Source organism: Narcine bancroftii, chromosome 10 (assembly GCF_036971445.1).
Source record: "Narcine bancroftii isolate sNarBan1 chromosome 10, sNarBan1.hap1, whole genome shotgun sequence".
Taxonomy (NCBI): Eukaryota; Metazoa; Chordata; class Chondrichthyes; order Torpediniformes; family Narcinidae; genus Narcine; species Narcine bancroftii.
This window is the reverse complement of record NC_091478.1, coordinates 20,583,298-20,596,237: the sequence shown is the minus strand read 5'-3', so window position 1 is coordinate 20,596,237 and position 12,940 is coordinate 20,583,298. Positions and strand designations below refer to the sequence as shown.

Below are 12,940 nucleotides of genomic sequence, written 5' to 3'. Positions count from 1 at the left end.
CATTCAGAGCTGCAATCAGATCTTCAGATGAGGCAGAGATTTGTACGCACATCGTCTAACCTAATCCACCACATGTGGCATACCCTGTGTGGCATTGACTAACTCGGTGAGACCAAATGTAGATTTGCTGAACACATGGGCGCTGTCTGTGAATCCAAGCAGGAACTCCTGATTAGTAACTATTTTAATTCCTCTCCGCCTCATCAAGTGTCAAGATGAGGCCAAATGTAAACTTGAGGAAAAACACATTGTATTCCTCCTGGACAGCCTTGAAACCCAATGGTCTGAACGTCGATTTTTCCAGTTTTAGGTAACCCCATCTCTATCTGCTTCGTCTGTTTCCATCCCTTCATCATCTATTCCCAACCTTACTTCTCTCTCGAACCCTCCCTTCCAGTGGTCTCTCCCCCACTCCCATCTTCTATCCAATATAGCTCCTCCCTAATTCCCCCCCCCTTTTGCCCCCCATGAAATACTTGGTGTCACCTCTTCCTTCTTTATTCTCGATAAAAGGTCTCGACCCGAAATGTTGGCCCCAATTTTTTTTTTAAGCATGGATGTTGTCTCACCTGTTGTTCAGATCCTCCAGCTTCTCACAGTTTGCTCAAGGTGCCAGCATCTGAAGTTTTAATACTTCAATTCTTCCCCGTAATGGGGATTAATCCTTTGAAAGATGATGAGTTTAAAGTCAAAAAAGAGCTCTTTTCTGGTTTTTCCTCCTCCCTTCAGCATGGAACCTAGCTCTTCAGGAGTGTTGACTATTTTAATCTGGATGGAAAGTTGCATGCTTCATGAGCCTGCATTCTGCAAGTGTTCATTCTACGAAGCTCAGCATCAAGGGAGTTTGGAAGCTGTGACATAATTTGCCTCAGCTTCAGCTTTTCTTATCGATGCCCAGCTATTATATTCCAATGAAGTTCTCTCTTCTCTCATTGAAGAACCATTAGTGAGGATCATCTCTTAAAATCAATCGCTAGCTTTCAAATAGAAAACTAATCAAAACGTTAGGTTCTGTGAAAGCACCTGGAGTAAAATATATCAATAGATAGTTTTATTTATCCTCACACTCCATTCTTTAATTCCATGCATTTATAGTAAAAAAAAAATGATTAATGTTGAAATAAAAATAAACTGCAGAACTTCATTCACATTGACCAGACAAACCATGTTATCTCCAATCACTCCAGTTTTCCCCAATCAGGACCTCCCCACCTTCTCTGCATCTCAACATTTAATTTTGTTTCCTTCCCTGTTCTGATAAAGGGTCTTCAACCAAAAAAAATAACTTGGTTTCTCTTCTCAAAGATGCAGTCTGACCTGCTGAGTATTTCTAGCATCTTCCGTTTTTATAATACATGTATATTTTATGTTGCTAGTAGTAAATGGTTGTCTATGGCAGCAGTGCCAATGAATGAAAGAGTGATTGATTTCTTCGTTCACTTCAATCAAGTCAAACCTATTTTTTTGGTGGGAGACCGAAGAAATTTATTTTCAGTTAAATCATCCTTCCGCTTCACCAAGTCAGACCACATCTCCGGCCGTGTGGGAAATCCAGGCATCGGCATGGTTAGCATAGGGGCGGCACGGTAGTGCCGCGCTCTTACAGAGGAGGCGACCTGGATTTGAATGCAGCGCTGCCTTTAAGGTGTTTGTATGTTCTCCCCGTGTCCACGTGGGTTTCCTTCAGATGTTCTGGTTTCCTCCCACCCTTCAAAACGTGCAGTGGTTTTAGGTTAATTGGTACATTTGAGGGAACACTGGCTCATGGGCTGGAAGGGCCTGATACCATGCTGTGTGTAGAGCTCGTCGAAAGAACCAAAGATTTGTTGATCCAAACCAAGGCTTTTATTAGCAAAAGACAGGAGCTCTTCACAGGTGGCCGACCAGTCCCGAATGATCCGACCTGGCTAGGGACACAACCCTTTAAGGCCCAGACAATAGGCGTGGCTTAGCTCTCAGCCAATCGCTGTAAGCACAGTCTAGATACAGTAACTATATACACTATGTACATTTGGTGATAGATCTGTACTATCACACTGTGTGACGAAAAAAAAAATTTTTTTAATTGACATCCATGTTTCTTAGAAAGTGACCATGTTTGTTGCTCTCACCAGATAGTTGGTTTACTGCTCCGCTGATGCCAGTCCTGGGATACAATGACTGGGCAACCCAAGAAAAAAGGAAGAATTCAGACAGCTTAAAATATGTGTCATGAATGCACATTTGCCTTAACATTTTTTGACCTGTAAACATCTGTATTTGTTACACCCATATTCTGTCATAACATTGATTTTGTATCTTCCTTCCAGCTGTTCTCTGATAGTTTAGAAGCGTCTTTCTGTGCTTCTGTGACAATCATATTTTAGATTTCCAACTGGGTTTGGTTCCCTGGCATCCAAAGGAGTTAAGAGGAAAATCCGTACAGTAACTTGAACTTTTAAAAATTCACTCATGAGATATGGCGAGACCAGTCAACGTTTGTTATTCGTCCCACCAAGGCAGTGGGAAGTGGTCAATTGTTAAAACCTAAATGATTCTGGAATGGTTGGAGAAAGGGGGTCGGTTTCTTCAGCTGGGAAGATGAAAACTATGTGGGCTGGCTATAGAGTGAGGACTGGGCCATTGAGGATCAAGATGAGGAAAATGTCCTTGACTTAGGTTATCAATTCTCTATCCTAAAGGACTGTAAATAGTTGATCATTGTTGCACATTCAGGACAGACCCATAAACTTCAGGATGCTGAGTGAATCAAGGGAACAGGAAAGTGGACAAGGTCTTGGGTCAACATGTCTAACCGAGTAGTGGAACGGGAGCTTTGCCGCCTGCTTCAGATTCTATTTCTTATGTTCTTATCAGATCAAGATGATAAAGGCAGTAGTTGTGGTGAAAAGGTCAATTTAAATGCTGCTTCCTCTTTGTTGCATTACCGATTGAATGAGACATACATATCAACTCTTTTTCAACAGCTCCTCTCGTGGACTCCAGTCCAGGACACAGTGGTTCAGCTTTATTGATGCTGCTGTCTTTGGCCTTTGTTGGTTTAGCTGTTTTTATAATCTACAAGTTCAAAAGGTAAAGTACAACTGCATGATGTGTGTCGGTAAATGTTGTTTAAATACTGCATCTCCTAGATAGTTTTGAACAAAGCTAAGATTTCCAATGGAGAGTGCTTTCTTCTGCACTGGAAGTTTCAAACTACTGTTCCTATGGTTTATAATTAATTCCACTTATAATGGTTATCATGTGAAGACTACTATTTATCAATATACACTTCCCTCCATAATCTTTGGGATAAATACACTTTCTTCCCTTTATTTGCCCCTGTGCTCCACATTATTAAAGTTGTAATCAAGCAATTCACATAAAATTAAAGAGCACATTCCAAATTTTATTCAAGGTTATTGTTATTCATTTTGGTTTGATTATGTACAAATTACAGTACTTTTTATACATAGTCCCCTCATTTAAGGGCATTTGGGACATTTGGTTTCGCAGATGTTTGTGCAAACTCAGGTATGTTTAATTGCTTCCTTGGTGCAGGTTTGAGAGAGCTAGGCTTTCTTCTAAGCTTTTGATCACCTTTGGAGTCTGTAGTTGCCATTTTTCAACTGTCTGACATTAATTTTTATACCACATCCCTTTGCTGCAGGCTACCAAACCTCTCCAAACATTCAATTAGTTTTGCCTAATATGTGTTTAACTACAACCAATTGACATCTTAAACTTTTAGATACCAGGGGAATTCAATTCTTGTTTGTTAATTCACTCCACAAAATTTAACCTTGGAATCCAGGTACCATTATGGTCTATGCAGTACACCTTCCTGGTCCAGAATATTCCTCCATAAATACAGCACACATAGCACCAGACATGGTCCAACCAGGTTCTATCCTGAGTTGCTGATGTTTTCTTTAATCGGGGACAATGAGGGAAATTTCACTCCTTTGCTTTAACCAACCATGAGGTTGATTTCCACACCACTTGAATAGACCCTGAAAAGGAACCCGTCCCTTCTGGAAGTGATTTCGTGATCCTGGTTCTGAATTAAAATGCAAGGAAAATCAGGTGAGGATTTATTACAAAGCTCTCTGGCTTTGTGCCCTGCCTTTATGTATTGTGAATCTTGTTGCCTGGAGAAGGGGTTCTTGTCCCCAGTTGGCCTTCTCTGAGGGGGAGAAATTCAACTTTGGCATTTGTGTTAAACTCATGTGAGAATATTAGATGTCAGACCATCACCCAGAGACCAATGCCTCCCTCTGTGTATTTGTCAACCCCTTTTTACACTACCATCCCCTTTCATCAAAAATTTAACTGAGACCAAAGCGAACTCAAAGGCTGGGAATTATCAACACATCTTAATGTAATTAACAGGAAATAGATCCAAACAATTACATGAACTACTAATGCAAGGAGAATGGTTCAAGGTTTAAAATTTATTTTATTGCCACGTAATAATACAGTAAAAATGTAACATTCATGATATTCTTTGCCATAAGACAAGCAAAGAGTCACCATGAGAACTGCTTGCACTGTTCCCAACCCTTGTCGGAGAAAAAAAGGAAGCCATGTAAAGGAAATGTTTTAAACTGTGAGAAATAAGCTACGGAGGAGTGGAGAGATGCTCCTTGGTGTTTGTTTTTTTTTATCTTCTGGGAGCAGAGAGTACCATGAAAATATTACTTGAAAAGTACTGGTGATGTTAATGACCAATTTGCAATTCCTTTCTCCACACAAGTTTGTCAGTGATGTTAACATTATTTTAAATGTAAACATACCTGTTTCAAATTGCAATTTGTGTCAGCTAATGTGTGAACTTGTTAATGCAAAGTCCTTATATTTGAACTTTGAACTTCTATCAGTCAGCTAACCAAGACATGATTTATTTTCTTGACTCTTTAAAGTAGGCTAGTTAATCCAAATCCACTTCCTTTTCAGATGTGTGGCCAATTTGTATTCATTTAATGATGCATTTAACCAATTTATACATTATCAAAGGTAGTGAAGATGTATAATAAGATTATAATCAGATGAAAAGGATAAATTTTGAGGAGACATGCTCAGGTATAGGTTAGAAGGGATTTGCTAGACAAAGCTGTGAAGAATAGTCAGTGGCACTACTCTAGTTCCCAAATACTCTGCAAATATAATTTCTATCGTTAAATAAAATTATAGCTTCAAAACCACCTGCCCCCTCCCCATAGTTTAAATGTTAATGTAACCTCATTAACAGCTTCTTCACCAATAGAAACATCGAAAAGTAACCATTTCATTTGTGGAGGAATAGTATAACTTCAAATATGCAAATTCTGTGATATGATCAAGAGCTCTATGGACGAAATGTCAAAATAATTTTTGTATTTTTTTTCTTTTTGAGAAATTGAACCATGTACAAAATTAATTTGTAGCTCCTTCACATAAATAGATTGTTTGCTCTTTTCATTCAATCGATGTAAGATCAGAGAACTTAATAAATAACTAAGTTCTTCCTCTTTGGTTCAATAGCAATGAATGGAACCTACTGCGTTCCTCTGGTGAGGCAGACTTTTGTCCTACAAGTTCATGAATGCCTCCTGGATTCCCTATTCCAGGTACCTGCTGCCTCTGGCAGGTAGATATCTTCAAGTTCTCAGCATCCTCACCTCTGCATTGAGTCACTTTCCAGTGTACATTTTAATCAGCTTTTATGAATGCATCAGGAAGATTTTTTTGAAGTTGCCATCTTAGCTAATGCATTAAGGAAGAAAACAAAACACATTTTTGCTAAATTGGTGGCCTCATCTGGGAAGCAGATTTAGGATATTTGAAAGTATTTACACATCTACTCATTGCTGGAAGTAGTGCCATATATCAGAGTATCTCATTAACCTCAGAATATTCTGGTCTGTTGCTTTCTGTCCTCCCCACTTGCATCCCGACCAACTTTAGAGGCTCTAATTGCTTAGTAGTTGAGAGCACTGGTCTTGTAAACCTGTGGTTGCGAGTTCATTCCTTGCTGGAGCCACATTACATTTCTGTGAGGGGCGCTGGACAAAGGGGCGAATCTCTGACTTCGTTACAGTAGACAAAGTTTAAGAATTTCATGTATGTTACATTCTAAATGTAGTGTTACGTGACAATAATTGAACCTTTATCTTTTCTACTTGATGTCCGAATCCCAATTTTTCCCCTTCATTGATTTGCTTTCCAAGCTCTAAAGCCTGCAGCAAATTTCATGAAACGTTCCTGTCTGGGTGTTTAACATTGGTGTTTGTCCTGTAGATGCTGCCCCATTGAAACTCATTGCCAGTTAGTGTACAACTCTACAATGTGCAAGCTGAACACATGAGAATTGACATACTTGTACCTGTCTCTGGTGTAGCTTTTTTCAACACTGTACATGAATCATAGAGTGTTGGGGAAGCCATGGATCTCATCTTATTCCTGCAGGCTCTTGGCTAGGGCTGTCTAATTAATCCCATTCCCCCTCCCAAATCTTGTAATTTCACTTCCTTCTGCATGCCACTGTTGAATTTGCTTCCACCTTTCTTTTGCGGAGGGCTTTCCGGTGTCTAACCACCTTATTAAAAATGTTTTCATTTGCAAACATTTTAACCACTCAGGATACTTTGGGTGTTGACCATTCTGCACTGTTCAACATCCGTTTATTCCAGCTATTTTACTTCTGTATCCTCTTCCAAACTCTGACATCTCTTCTATCAAGTGTTTTTCAGAGTTAAATACATTCCTGAACTCACCTATTTATTGTTGTGTTCCCTAGTTTCTTAACTGGGTATTAGTTTGTTTGTCGTAAAGGTCCAAAAATACAGTCCAGCTATGGCAAGGTAGTTATCTAAAGCTATTGTCTGTCAATAATTATTTCTAGCCATGTGACACCAATTTCTGTTTCCAATTGGAGAATGAGCAACGTTAAACTAGTGAAGAAGTGTAGTCAAGGTAGGTGAACTAACACTTCACAAGCACTAATCCTTTCTGGCAATTGCCACCTTGGCATTGCATTTAGTTTCATCAATTGACAGGATTGTTCTGACCTACCCTCACTAACAACTAACGCAACCAAGCTAACACGTCCATATGTAGGTCAGCATTAAAATTAAAATTTCTTCCTGTGTATAATTTTGTTCTTAATTGGCTGTCTGTCATTTTATACAGGAAGATACCTGGGATTAACGTTTATGCCCAGATGCACAATGAGAAGGAGCAGGAGATGATAAGCCCAATTACTCAAATTGAGGGCAACCCCAACATCACTCAAAGTGAATTAACCGGCCCAGAAGTATTCATGATGAACCTGACACACAGAATTTAGGTAATTGAACTAAAATAGAAATAAATTAAACAAGCAGAAACAATATCTAAACTCCATTCTTCCCTTAAACATGCTCGCACACGCACAAACTTATGAGCTCATTCTCTGAGGAATTATTTTCTTCGTATTTTTTTTCATTCCTATTATACCTTGCATCCCTCACTATCAAAGTCTTTACAATGATCCAGAAAGTCTGCTGGAAAAGTTTGGACCCTTCATTCTCGGCTGTATGGTCATCCAAGGGTGTATTTGTGATGCAGCGTTTCATCACCAAAGGTGACGATGGCTGTTTCACTTCATTTGTCCTCTCTCCCTTTTCTCTCTCTTTCATGCTTTCCACTTCTGCTTCTTGACCTGAAGCAAATTAATTTGCTAGCAGCATGTCATGAAGGATTCCTTTGGCCTTCCTTCAGGGGCCAACTGAATTTTAGTCCAAAGCACTGTTGTAGTGCCATTTTTATTTGTCACAGTCGGTCTTATTCCCAGCATCCCTACCAATAAACTGAACTCAACCGAAAGTTGGGCAGAATCCAAGAATCCCCCCAGCTACCACCAAAAGTTCAGGTAACCCAGTATGGTGAGTGGGTCAAGCATGCAATAATCTGGTCTCAATAGTATCACCATGTACTGTTCCACTGATTCAATGGACCTACTAATGCAACTGGTAAGATCAAGGCCAATTCCTATTGACTCCTGCCTTCAGTTGAAATACTGCTCTTTCAGTAGGTTCTTATCAATACGAAGTCTCTGTCTATGTGTATACATACTGGTTACCATGGTTTCGTCACCTCCGTGTTTTTGCTGTATCCTTCATTGGTTGGAGGATTCCCATTGAATCCAAGTGGGAGTCAGCGTGAAGACAGTGAAGGGAAGAGTTATAGAGTGTACTTTCTATCTTGGGTGGGGAGGGAGTTGACAAGCACTACTGCTGGTCAGCCCATAGCCTAGTGGTTCTCAGTCTTTTTATTTCCACTCACATACCACTTTAAGTAATCTCTATGGCATAGGTGCTCTGTGATTAGTAAGGGGTTGCTTAAGGTCGTATGTGAGTGGGAAGGGAAGGTTGAGAACCACTGCTCTAGGCCCAATTGTTACTGAAAGATTTTGCTTGAGAAAAATTATCTTTGGCCCATTTCCTTTGGGGTTATGAAACCATGCACATAACGAGTCAATTAGGCACGATTAAAACAGTGGTTTTCAAACTTTTTCTTTCCACTCACAGAGCACCTATGGCATAGGGATTACTTAAAGTGGTATGTGAGTGGAAAGAAAAAAGTTGAGAGCCACATCTTACTGAATTCAAAGGAGAGGAGCAACAGGAGTTGACTGACTATTGGATTGAGAGTTGCTTCTGCTGTGGTTGTTCTCTACTGACTGACGGACGGACCAGAGCAAACAGGGTCTCAGGTTTTGTGCGGGCTAAGCCTTCTGATTGAATCTGAGATTCTGCCTTGCCCAGCAAAAAGAAAATCAGGTCCAAGTCGCTGCTCAGGATTGGCACAAGCCTGATCAGACTCTGCTCCTGCATTCCCTGAGGCAAGACTTCATCACAAAGTGGGAGTGCAAGGCCAATGAAATGTCCATGTGTCTTGCAGTACTCTGAGCAGCCTCATTCACCATGTTGGAGGGACCGTCAGGGAGGAGTGGCCATTGCGGGCACCTGGTGAGTATGGGCCATCACCCCAAGACCCACACCCACCTCCATATCTTCCACATTACTTTGTTGCCACTTTTTAAAATATATGTCTGAAGGGGCATAGATTTTGAGCGAAAGAAATCTGTTCTAAGCATGACTTTGCTTTGTCCTTTTGTCATCTCCCATGAAAAGCATGTGGCATCTGACCTTCTCATGCTCATTGTTCTTGTGTGTTTGTTTGCTGGTGGAAAACTGAAACCTTCTATCCACAAATGTTGCAAAGGAACAGATTCCTTCTGGCCATGACCACTACTGTGCCAACGTACTCCACAAAGTACTGGTCCCAGCGAAGACGAAACCATTGTGATAATGTTGAATAGCTTCTAAACCAATGGTTCTCAAACTTTTTATTTCCACTCACGTACCACCTTACTTAAAGTGCCATGTGAGTAGAAAGAAACGGTTAAGAACCACTGTTCTAAAATGTCTAATTTAACTTGGTATGGATCTTTTGTGTTTGTGAATTGGTTGATGTTCTTGATGGCTCAGTGGTAACAGAAATCCAAGTTGATATTTTTTAGTGCGATTATGCCCCTTCAGAGACACTCTGCAGGGTGTGAGAAATTAAATCAAGCCATCATCTACCCCCAAAGGTAAATATAAAAGAGCTCACAGAGTTCTTTATAATCAACAGCTGGATTCATTGACCTCCAATAACATTGCTGAAGAGTTCATCTGGTCACCCAGTGTGAGTTCATCCCACATCACTGCTAGTGGGATCCTGCTGTGCTTAAAATTAAAGCCTACAAATACCGCAAAAGTTCAGAACACTTCAAAGCTTTGGGGCAACTCAAGGCCACAGAATGCACTATTTAAAGGCAACTCTATTCTTATGGTTAAAAGAAATCTTTATCAATTTCACTCTGGTGCCTTTGAGTACCATGTTGTTCCAGGACAGAGTGTGAAGCAAAGCTTGCTGTAGTTGGGTCCTCAATGAGTGTAGAGCTCGTCGAAAGAACCAAAGACTTGTTGATCCAAACCAAGGCTTTTATTAGCAAAAGACAGGAGCTCTTCACAGGTGGCCGACCAGTCCAGAATGATCCGACCTGGCTAGGGACACAACCCTTTAAGGCCCAGACAATAGGCGTGGCTTAGCTCTCAGCCAATCACAGTAAGCACAGTCTAGATACAGTAACTATATACACTATGTACATTGGTGATAGATCTGTACTATCACATTCACCCCTTCTTGGAGAACTGACCCTGGGAAAAAAAAACGAGGGAGAGAATGAAAGGAAGGGGTAAGTCAAGGACTGTAGCGGTCAGGGGGTCTGACCATCTGGCGTGACCGCCGTGGTGCCGGGATTGGGGTCGCTGGGATGGTGTCGCCAGTGGGCTCGTTGGGTGGGACTGCTCCGTCGCTCAATTCCCCAGTCGTGTTGTCGGCAGGGTGGCCCGGGTCGTTGGGGTGCTGTTGGTCCTTCTGTTGCGGCATGGGGCCTGGGGAATAAAGAGTTGGGGAAGGTTGGGTTGGGGGGTTTGCTGGGTCTACCGCGTGCTGAGCTAGGTCCCGCACCGAAACAGTGTCCTCCCGCTCGTCTGGGAACTCAACGTAGGCGTAATGTGGGTTCGCGTGGAGTAGAGTAACTCTGTCGACCAAGGGGTCATTCTTTGAGTGCCGGACGTGGCGTCGCAAAAGGACGGGGCCAGGGACGGTGAGCCGTGCCGGTAGAGTGGTTCCTGATTCGGATTTCCTCGGGAAAAGGAACATCCTTTCATGGGGGGGGGGTGGCATTTGTTGCAGTACATAGGAGGGAGCGGATGGAGTGTAAGGCACTAGTGAGAACCTCCTACCAGTGAGAGGTGGGGAGACCTTTAGACCGGAGAGCCAGTGTAACCGCTCTCCATATGGTGGCATTCTCCCTCTCGACCTGGCTGTTACCGCGTGGGTTATAGCTCGTGGTCCTGCTTGAAGCGATACCACACTCCAGATGGTACTGTTGCAGCTCCGCGCTCATGAATGAGGACCCCCTATCACTGTGGATGGAATTGGGGTATCCGAAAATGGTGAAAATACTGTGAAGGGCCTGTATCACTGAGGTGGCAGTGGTGTCTGGGCAGGGCACAGCGAACGGGAAGCGGGAGTACTCATCGATGGCCGTAAGGATGTAGGTATTACGGTTGGTCGACGGTAGGGGCCCCTTAAAGTCTACGCTAAGACGCTCAAAGGGGCGGGTGGCTTTGATAACGTGGGAGTTATCCGGACGGAAGAAGTGGGGCTTACATTCAGCGCACACCGAACAGGCTCGGGTCATGGAGCGGATCTCCTCGACTGTGTAGGGTAGGTTGCGCGCCTTGACAAAGTGGGCAAACCTAGTGACCCCTGGATGACAGAGCGCCTCATGGAGTTTCTGTAGTCTGTCCATCTGTATGCTGGCGCATGTCCTCCTGGAGAGTGCGTCAGGCGGGTCGTTGAGCTTATCAGGCCGGTACAGGATGTCATAGTTAAAGGTGGAGAGTTCGATTCTCCATCTGGCGATTTTGTCGTTTTTTTATCTTACCACGCTGGGTTTTGCTGAACATGAAGGAGACCGCGCGTTGATCAGTCAACAGTGTAAAGCGCCTCCCAGCGAGGTAATGTCTCCAACGACGCACAGCTTCAACTATGGCCTGGGCCTCCTTCTCGATCGAGGAGTGTCTACTCTCCGGACCCTGGAGGGTTCTGGAGAAGAAGGCTACAGGCCGACCGGCCTGGTTCAAGGTGGATGCCAGGGTGAAGTCGGATGCATCGCTCTCGACTTGAAACGGGACAGACTCATCAATCGCGTGCAGCGTCGCAGCAATGATGTCAGATTTGATTCGATCGAAAGCTGTTGTGGCTTCGGTCGAGAGGGGAAAGGAGGTGGTCTTGATAAGAGGACGCGCCTTGTCGGCGTAGTGTGGAACCCATTGGGCGTAATACGAGAAAAGGCCCAGGCAGCGTTTGAGAGCTTTCTGGGTATGGGGGGGGGGGGGGTAAGTCCATTAGGGGACGCATGCGGTCAGGATCTGGCATGACTATCCCGTTCTCCACCACGCAACCTAGAATAGCGAGTCGTGTGGTCCGGAAGACACACTTGTCCGAATTATAAGTCAGGTTCAGCCGACGGGCAGTTTGAAGAAATTTGTCTAGGTTGGCGTCATGGTCCTGCGTGTCGTGGCCGCAGATGGTGATATTGTCCAGATACGGGAAGGTAGCGGTTAGCCCGTTCTGGTCCACCATCCTGTCCATTTCCCGCTGGAAGACCGCGACACCATTCGTGACCCCGAATGGTACCCTGAGAAATTGATATAGCCGCCCATTCGCTTCAAAGGCCGTGAATGGTCGGTCCTCGCAGCGGATCGGGAGCTAGTGGTAGGCCAAACGTAGGTCAATGGTGGAGAAAATGCGGTATTGGGCGATCTGGTTCACCACATCCGTGATGCGTGGCAGGGGGTACGCATCCAGGAGCGTGAATCGGTTAATGGTCTGGCTATAGTCGACCACCATCCGTAGTTTTTCCCCGTTCTTGACAACCACCATCTGGGCTCTCCAGGGGCTTGAACTGGGTTCGATGATGCCCTCATCTAGCAATCTACGCACCTCACTCCTAATGAATTGCCGACTTTTGGTGGCCACAGGCTTCCAGCCAGGGGTGAGGTTTGCGAAGAGTGCTGGCGGGGCAATCCGGAGTGTGGAAAGGCCGCAGGATTGGCCCCGGGGCACGGCGGCGGGTTGCTTGGGTGCTTAGGGGGTGGGGTGATGGCAGACCGAGAGGGGGGCGTGGGGACCCCCAAAATGTAGGGACACCGTTCGGAACTGACACTGGAAGTCTAATCCCAGCAACACTGGGGCGCACAATTGGGGAAAGATGAATAATTTGAAGTGGGTGACCGTTACGACCTGAACTTCCAGCGTGGTGATGCAATACCCCTTTATCCCAGTCGAGTGCGACCTCGTCGCTAATGAGATCCTCTGG

At 43.8% G+C, this 12,940-nt stretch overlaps 1 protein-coding gene across 1 annotated transcript in view; it reads left to right on the top strand.

Moving 5' to 3' along the window:
* The window catches only part of LOC138743782 (VPS10 domain-containing receptor SorCS1-like), an 800,159-nt gene that overhangs the window by 765,174 nt on the left and 22,045 nt on the right, over positions 1-12,940 (top strand). The window contains exons 26-27 of the mRNA XM_069899386.1: positions 2,967-3,072; positions 7,150-7,306. Coding sequence (XP_069755487.1) covers positions 2,967-3,072; positions 7,150-7,306 — 263 coding nt within the window. The remainder of the gene's footprint in view (positions 1-2,966; positions 3,073-7,149; positions 7,307-12,940) is intronic.